Source organism: Salminus brasiliensis, chromosome 2, assembly GCF_030463535.1.
Source record: "Salminus brasiliensis chromosome 2, fSalBra1.hap2, whole genome shotgun sequence".
NCBI classification, from domain to species: Eukaryota; Metazoa; Chordata; class Actinopteri; order Characiformes; family Bryconidae; genus Salminus; species Salminus brasiliensis.
This window is the reverse complement of record NC_132879.1, coordinates 54,710,816-54,719,882: the sequence shown is the minus strand read 5'-3', so window position 1 is coordinate 54,719,882 and position 9,067 is coordinate 54,710,816. Positions and strand designations below refer to the sequence as shown.

At 44.3% G+C, this 9,067-nt stretch overlaps 1 protein-coding gene across 2 annotated transcripts; it reads right to left on the bottom strand.

Annotated features, from left to right (window-relative positions):
• Positions 1–262: 262 nt before the first annotated feature.
• LOC140550157 (small lysine-rich protein 1) lies at positions 263–3,384 on the bottom strand. 2 transcript variants are annotated; one of them, XM_072673991.1, is made up of 3 exons: positions 3,295–3,384; positions 1,195–1,235; positions 263–891 (listed from the first exon to the last, which is right to left on the bottom strand). In XM_072673991.1, the coding sequence occupies exons 2-3, from the start codon at positions 1,195–1,197 to the stop codon at positions 634–636; spliced, it is 261 nt and encodes an 86-aa protein (XP_072530092.1). In that variant the 5' UTR covers positions 1,198–1,235; positions 3,295–3,384; the 3' UTR covers positions 263–633. The 2 variants fall into 2 exon arrangements, with proteins under 2 accessions (XP_072530092.1, XP_072530091.1); XM_072673990.1 differs by lacking the exon at positions 3,295–3,384 and having other exon boundaries at positions 1,195–1,246.
• Positions 3,385–9,067: the final 5,683 nt, after the last annotated feature.

Sequence of the window (9,067 nt, the reverse complement as noted above, 5' to 3'; positions counted from 1 at the left end):
TACTAAATAACTGATCAGCACAGTGATTTATCAGTCTACTCAGGCTTTAGTAGAGCTCAGTAACACTGAGATACTAAATAACTGATCAGCACAGTGATTTATCAGTCTACTCAGGCTTTAGTAGGAACTTGTGTTTGTAAAGAAGCTGATGAGTTCCTCTTTGGAATCCATCCAGCATGCATGTTCATGAACACTGCACAGATTTTTTATTTTTTAATAGTCAATAAATAAACATTTTGAAGCATTTCATCAGAAGGCACTTTTTATTTACGGAGTAAATATTCTAAAAATGTACAAAGTAACACAGTGTACCATGGATTGAATACAGACACTTGGTCTGTAATTTGAATGTGTACTCTAGGTACTTGTGTTTCGTTATATCCCAACCCTAGGCACAAGTAGGTTGTTACAAGTAATCTGCAGTAAATGATTGAGGAGGACAAATCCACCTTAGTCTATTCCTCAGAGAAGCAAATGAATTGAAAGATACAGAATTTCCCCCAAATATCGATGTAGTTGATCCATCCACTGGTCTGGAATAGTGAAGGGTGTGATTCCATACATCAGCATTACACATGGACGCGCCATTACGTTAAAAAATATTCCACATGGAGAAGAGAACAGTTTTTCTATTCATTTTTTGCTTTTTTGTTTCTTCGACTTCTTCCCTTTTTTCTTTTTGGCCTCAGGCCATCCAAAGCCTCTGAACCCCAGGAAATCCACAGCATTGTGGGAAATGTAGTAGGCGTTCTCCATGGCAGCCGGGCTGAGTACATCCACCTCTGGCTGTGCAGATTTGGCACTCGCTGACCTTTTCTTAGTTGGCCTCTTCTTCTCATTGTTCTTCTTAGGTTTGGCACTGTGGGACTTGGACTTTTTGGTTTTTGTAGGCTGCAACAGGACAAATGGAGTCATAAATATCTGAAGTTTCAAGATCTGAAAGGTTTAATGATTCATAAAGCTCATGATTTAGGCTTAAGCTGGAAATGAGAGCAGCAGAATTTACAATTTACATGATAATCAGGCAAACTGATTAAAGAAGATTTTGATTGATTGATTGATTTGATGACCGTATAGAATGCAGATTGATTGGGGCAGACCTAAATGACACTATTAGGAGTAACCGAGCTTTGGAGAGTTTACGACAACAACATTTCGTAAAAATAAATCAGTTTTATTGGCGTACTAACTTACCATCCTTAATTTTCTGCGTTTTCTCCAGCACTTGGTGAGACCTGCAGATGAGAAAGACCTGTACATCATGTCTGATTTGTTGAGCAGCCTTGCTCAAGGCCTCTCCAGTGGCAGGTCCTGACCTCACCACCATGTGATCAATAACCCAGAGCTCTAACCAGCTGCCTTGCCTTGATGCCATTCCTCTGAAGGCCTGCTGAAGCCTTGGTTCTGTCTTAACTAAAGATGTCCTGATCCAATGCAATGACTCTGGATCAGAACCAATGGGGCATTTTTTAATGGACAGGGATGGGCTTTTATAGCCTGATCCAATCCCATCATGGGTCCTGTTGTAGCAGAGCGCCCTCTGGCGTCCTCCAGGCGGCATGAACAGACACGATTTCAGCGGCCGCCTGCAGCTGTGAGGTTAATCGTCGTTCATGATTGACCTTTTTACAGTAAACGAAACAAAAAAACAGCTTTACTTGCACTGAAAAGTGTGAATAGTGACCCTTTTGTAGCCTAAACAAGGCTAAAGTTGTCCTCTCACTGCAACTTTCCGTTCCACCTTAAATGATGCAGCCGTTCCGTTCAGCTGGGGGAATGGACGCAGGGACTGCGGCGCTATTTAAGGTGGAATGGAGAGTTAGCGCTAGAAGCTATGTGTTGGGGGCACCACTGATAATTTCACCGCACTTAACATTTTAAATGAAGCTCTTTTATGTTCTTTGACTGAAATAAGCTCATATGATCCATGTTTAGGGTATTTTTTTGTTTAAAAAAAAAAAAAAAAAAAAAGGTAAAGGCAAGGTGGAGCGGAAAGTTTGGGGACGACTTCCGCTTAGCTTAGCTTAGCTTAGCTCAGAGCCTTGTTGTAAACATGGCGCAGCAACAACAGGCAGTCCACAAAACACAGTGATTTAACTGCAGGGTTTTAAAGAAACTGAGAGATATAGATTATAAAATATTACACACACCAACTATAATTTTCAAAACAGTAATAAAAAAAAGTTATTAAAAAAATACAGTGATTTTACTTATTGATATAACGTCATTCTGCCTAATATTTGGGCTAAATTATTATTATATATATTTAAAATTATTATTTAAAATATATTGAAGTCTTCTTATATATGTTTCTCATTTTATCCATTGCATGCCTTCTTTATCTTCCCCCAGAGAGCTCTAGCATCACACTGCAAATACACTCACTATATGTCCAAATATTTGTGGACAGCCCATCTAATGAATGCATTTAGCTACTTTAAGCTGCACCCATTGCTGCCAAAGATGTGCAAATGCGCACACACACACACACACACACACACACACAGCTTGTCTAGTCCATGTAGAGAAGTTCTGCCAATAGAGTAGGACCTACAGAACCTATTGGCCTTATTCCAGGGGTGGGCTAGAGTAGGATATAAAGCCCCCCAGCATTGAGCTGTGGAGCAGTGGAAGAACTGTGTTCTCTGGAATGATGGATGATGGTGCTCCATCCAGCACTTTTGGGATCTTTGGGACCCCTGAAGGTGTCCTGCTGTGGTATCTGTGGCACCAAGACCAACGTTAGCAGCAGATCCTTATTCCAGGCGTGGGCTAGAGGGGTATAAAGCCCCCCAGCATTGAGCTGTGGAGCAGTGGAAGAACTGTGTTGTCTGGAATGAGTTGAATTTTGGGATGAGTTGAGGAGTTGGGGAGGTAGAGTGGTGATGATCCAACATCCTGACCTCACTAAAGCTCTTGTTGGTAAATGCAATCAAATCCTCACAGCAATGCTCCTCCAAAATCTAGTAGAAAGCCTTCTCCACGGGACATTAGAGACAGTTACACCAAAAAAAAGCAGGATAAACTCTTTTTAATAGCTTTGCGGAAACAACGAAGGAGCAGATGTCCCAATACTTTTGTCCAAAATGCAAAGCTCATTCTATTCTTCATTTCCAATAAAACAAATCATTCAAAGCTCTTCCTTGACAAGTATTTCATAATTCATGCAGTAAAAGGTTAATCATGCCAGACTACTCCACATGCATACAGTAAACCACATACAGCCCTCAGCCTAACGTTCCCTTTATCCCCATCCGTCCTTCTAAAAGACGCTGTAGAGAAAGCATGTCTTACCGGCTCTTAGCTCCTAGGTCTCAATAGTCATTTGTTTGCAGGGGGTTGTCGTAGAGACGGGACACGAGCACTCCAGCCCGGCCTCAGTCACCAGCTCTCTCTCCAGGTTGGCCCAGTGCTGCTGTTGGCTAGGATGTCATCCCCCACACGAGCTGGGGATAATCCGCTGTCCGATCACACGGCATCAATTTATAATGTGACAGACTACAGTCCAGTACTTTTACTCACTGCCGTTTAAGATGAGACAGCAGGAGAGAGTAAGTCTTCTCTGAATCAATCTGTGCTGGACTTGCTTAACCTTTAAAAACCAGCTGACCTGCAGGCCGGGCAGGTCATGCATTTCTATGAAAAATGGAACCTGTTTAATTTATGCAGCTTTTATCCAACCCTTTCATGACAAGCGTCTCTAGTAATTAGTAGAGAACCCTTTACTATTACTACGTCTTCTGCTTCTGGCAGCGTTCCTGAGGAATCTTAGCCCATTCCTCATGGGCTGTGGCCTCCAGTTCACTCCGAGCGGCCCAGAAGGCTAAGACACTGACACTATGGCCCAAAGCCTGCACGTTAGAATCCACGCCATCAGCAGCCGGAGCCAGAGAGAGCACAGAGTAAGAGTAAGATACTGAAATTGGAAGAGAACGAGAAAGCAGGGGCGAGAGAGAGAGGAAACAAGTGGTAAGAGACCTGGAATGAGCGAGAGAGAGAGAGAGGACACAAGGGGCAAGGGACCTGGGGCGAGAGACAGAGTAAAAGCGCAGAGACCAAGGCCGAGAGAGCAACAGCGTGAGAGAACAGAATTGTTGGACTGATGGAGAGAAACCAGGGGCGAGAGAGGTACAGAGTGAGCGTAAGAGAGTAAGAGAAGAAGCCAGGGAAGCGAGAGGAAAGGAGACCAGGGGCGCCACAACAGATCTGACCATTCAAGGCTTGGACTCCAAATGACCTCTGAAGGCGTCCTGCTGTGGTATCTGTGGCACCAGGATTAACTAACATTAGCAGCAGATCCTTTAATAAGTCCTGTAAGATGTGAGGTGGGCGGGGCCTCCATGGATCACATCAAAGAGCCTTAGGTGCCCATGACCCTGTCGCCAGTTCACCAGTTGTCCTTTCTTGGGGAATTTTTGGTAAGTACTGACCACTGCATACCAGGAACCCCCACAAGACCTGATGCCTGATGTTTTGGAGATGTTCTGATGACCCAGTCGTCTAGAGAGCGAGACATCTCAGATTTCTCCTGCTTTTAATATCTTCATCACCTTCAAGAACTGACTGTTCACCTGTTGCCTAGTATATAAATCCCACCCCTTGACAGATGAAGCCACTGTAGATAAAGTGTTTTTCACTTCACCTGTTGGTGGTGATAATGTTATGGCTGTGAGTTGTATATTAGTTATTCTGCAGTATTTTATTAACATATATAAACGACAATTGAGCAGGTGTCCCAATACTTTTGTCAATACACTTTTTTCTTAGTGTTAATGTAATTCTGAACACAAATGAAATATGGAGTGTAAATATAGTAGAGATGAACGCTCCTCTACTGCTGCAGAAATATCGTCACGGTGTTCTCCACTAGACGGGATGCTCGCTTAGGTTAGGCGTCTTTGAGAGCAGAAGAACAGAGAGGAGATCTGAAGACGTGAGTTTTTAATTCTGGAACAGAGACACCAGAACAGAACTGAGACATAAAACCCGCAGTCGGGTGAAACGCGTCTCTCCACAGCTTCTCAAACACAAACACAACAATCCAAACATTGAACCTCCAATAAAGAGTATTCCCACCCACTGTGTCTCACCAGGGTGTTTATAAAAAAGGGGGGCTGGGCGTGGTGGGGGTCTACAGTTAGCTGTGTGGTGGGTTATTAGACAGGAGGTTATTAGACACCAGCACCTTCAGTTTCTTTAATAAAACACTGAACATGGAAAAGAGAAGGTCTGTTAGTGAGCTAAAGTGGATGAGAGAGAGAGAGAGAGAGAGAGAGAGAGAGAGAGAGAGGAGGGGACAATAGAGAAAGCAGCAGAAGGGAGAGTAAGAGTAAGATGTGAGACAGTGGGTGAGAGAGAAAGAGCAAAGAGACCAGGGGCAAGAGAGCAGCAGAGTGAGAGACAGTGTGTGTGAGAGAGAGAGAGAGAGAGAGAGAGTGAAAGAGGAAACTAAGGTCAAGGGACAGTGTGAAAGCGGCGAGAGAGCAACGGCATGAATGAGAAGAGAGAGCAGGATTGATGAAGTGAGAACACGGGCAAGAGAGAGAGAGAGAGAGAGACCTGGGATGAGAGAGGTACCGAGTGAGCAAGAGTGAAAGAGAAGAAGCCAGGAATGTCAGAGAGAGACCTAGGGTGAGAGAGAGACAGAGAGAGAGAGAAGAGCCCAGGGGTAAGAGACATAGAATGTGAGCGAGAGAGAAAGAGAGAGAGAGAGAGAGAGAGAGAGAGAGAGAATAAGGAGATCAGTGACGAGACACATAGAAAGTTGGGACGAGAGAGACCTTGGGCGAAAGAGAGACAAAGTGAGTGAGAGAGAAGAGCACATGGTTGAGAGATATAGAGAGTGGGTGGGAGAGAGATTGGGGCGAGAGAGAGAGAGAGAGAGAGAGAGAGAGAGAAAGAGTGAGAGGAGATCAGTGACGAGAGACATAGAAAGTTGGGGCGAGAGAGACCTTGGTTGAGAGAGAGACAAAGTGAGAGAGAGAGACCAGGAGCGAGAGACATTGGAGAATTGGAGATAGACCAGGAACGGGAAAAACCTTGGGCGAAAGAGAGACAAAGTGAGAGAGAGAGAAGGGTTGAGAGATATAGAGAGTGGGTGGGGGAGAGAGAGAGAGTGAGAGGAAACCAGGGGCGAGAGACATAGAGAGCTAGAGATAGACCAGGGACGAGAGGCAGACAAAGTAAGAGAGAGAGAAGAGCCCAGGGACGAGAGACATAGAGTGAGCGAGAGAGAGTGGGAGAGAGATTAAGCCAGAGAGAGAGTGAGAGGAGCGAGAGACATAGAGAGTGAGCCAGAGTGAGAAAAAGAGAGAGAATGATAAGAGTGTTAAAATCAGCACCACTGTGTCAGAACTCTGTTAGCCGTGAGGAGGGTGATCTTATTCACCAAGGACACTTTTGTGTGTGTGTGTGTGTGTGTGTGTGTGTGTGTGTGTGTGTGTGTGTGTGTGTGTGTATGTGTTGTGCTGTTGGGGGGGTTGGACAGGAGGAAGTGGGAGGAAGCGCTCGACATCAGAGAGACAAAGAGAAGCGTGACTTCACTGCTTTCTCAAGGACGTTCCCACCACAGGCCTCGTCCGTTCAGCGAGAGCGAGACAGCAGCCGTCTCTGCCAGGAATCTTTAAAGACCAGTTCTGCCGGTCCTGCTGACACGGGAGCTATACTTAGAGCTGGAATTTCAGACTGGTTTTCTGCTCGGGCAAGACTCTCCAGCACGTAAAGCGTTTTTTCCTTTTTCTCCCGTTCCTTTTTTTACAGGTTTAAACTGTACGCATCAAAAATAGACCTTCTACCAGCAGTTCCAGACTGAGAGAGACATGATACATAAATAAATCCCTCATCAGAACTCGCTTCATAATAATACTTACAGTCTCTGAGTGCTTCTTACTGTACAAACACACCTGCCCTGTCAGACAAAAACCTTCAACTCCTAAACTCATCTCCAAAACAAAAAAAAACCTTAACTTTCAATGGAAGTCAATGTCAGGTCAATTCTGAGCATTTCTATTGGTCCATTCATCATGAAATTGTGACACAAAGAAAAAGAACAACTGCCAGATTTACATTATGTCACAAAGTGGGAAACGACAAAAATGGAGATACAAGGTTTCTGTCCAACAGTGGCGATATGGAGTATACACTGCCTGTCAAGCATTTAGGGACAGCCATTAGGGATAAAAGCATTAGGGATCTGATGCCATGACCTCAGCCTGTGTTTTTTTACCTGATAAACCTGGGTTATCTGGGTATAATCAGCGGCTGTGTCCCAATTGCAGTCTACACACTATAAGGTACAGACTGTATACTAACCTTAATAGTGTGCATTTGGCAGGTTAGTACACAAAGTATTAATGTAAAAACCCATGGAAGTGATGCGTTGCTATGCCAACATACGTCCCAGCGGCCTTGAATAGTTCCTCCCTTTCCATTTAGGACTGTATTGTGGGATAATAGTGTCCATCCTCACCACACTCAGAAACCGGCCATCATGGATAATTGAGCATACTCACTTTTATCTACACTATGTACTCAAAAACTAGTTAGCATTAGTAATTAGTACACATGGATACTAATTACAAAAGATTACATTTTCAGAACCAGGCGGTTATTGAGCGTGGTTACGATGGACACTGTTAATCCACAATGCAATGCAAAACGGAAAGGGAGGAGCTACTCTGGAGGAGCTACTCTGGGGGACTGGGCTCTGAGTGGTCCAGTGGACTGAGGTGATTCAGAGGTCGCTGGTTCAAATCTCGGGTCATGCTGTTTGCCATCAGCAGCTAGAGCCTGAGAGAGCACAACTCTCTCTCCACATCACTTCAGCGTGATGCTGGCTGGTACAGGCATCTGCTAGCCGGTGTATCAGAGCTGGGTGCCCAGCGTGTTGATTGTCTGGAGACGCTGCATCAGAGGGGGTTGCACATGTGTCGTCGGAGGCTAACGAGTGGATTGTATAATTGGCTACTTAAGTGGCTAAAAATCAAAAATTGGGGAGAAAAATCGGGTTAAAAAAGGTGGATAACGGTGCAGGATAATGGTGGCAGGATAACTTACAGTGATGTATGTTGGCATAGCAACGCTTCATCATTTCCTGTTAGTACAAAACAGGTCCGTATATTAGTACTGTGTGCACTAACCTGCCAAACTCGCACTATTAAGATTAGTATACAGTCTATACCTTATAGTATGCGTGTGTTGTACGCAGTCTGCTCTTTATACCAAGGAAGATGCTTTCATGAGCATGAGTGTTTAACCCAGAATGACCCCAAATACACCCAAAATATCTGCATTTTCAGAGAAGGCAGTATCCCAAACCTGTGGACAGGCAGTGTATGGTACTCATACTGTAGTAAAGATTAAACGTGGTGATAGGACACACGGTACAGTTCAAATGTCAGAGGCCACCCTTCTTTTTTTAAAGCAGCACTATGGAAAACTACCATTTCTTGATCCTGGGCTCCCCCTACAGTTGGGAAGTGTAATTTGTGCTTCGAGCCAACACTAAAGGACACGTTTTTCTGGACGAGCTGAGAGATACAGTACCGTCACTGAAACGTAAAGAAGCATGTGGGCTGAGGCGCTATAGTAATATTAAAGGATTTTACACAAAGGAGTGATTTCGGGAGGAAGTACCATTAACCCACTCCTGAGAGAGCAATGCCAATTGTGCTCTCTCGGACTTGCTGATGGCAAGAAGAATGACTCGGGATTCAAACCAGTGATCCTCGGGTCATAAAGACAGCGCCTTAGTCCAGTGGACCACTCAAGAGCCTCATTAGCTGATATTTTAAGATAAAAATTCTACATAATGCTGCTTTAATTTCCAGTATTGAAGTTCTTCATTGTCAGGAGAGGTTGCATAAGGAAGGAGTTCAAAAGTGATACAAAATTGAACCCCTAACCATCATGCAAGGCCTGGTAGACCACCAAAACTGCCCCTATCAGATTTGTCAGTCCAGCTTTCCACTTTGAGAAGACGACTCAACAACTGGGGGTCTGAAAGGAGTCGGAGATTATCAAGAATAAGATACTGAGAAAAGCAACCAGATAAAAAATATCTGCAAAC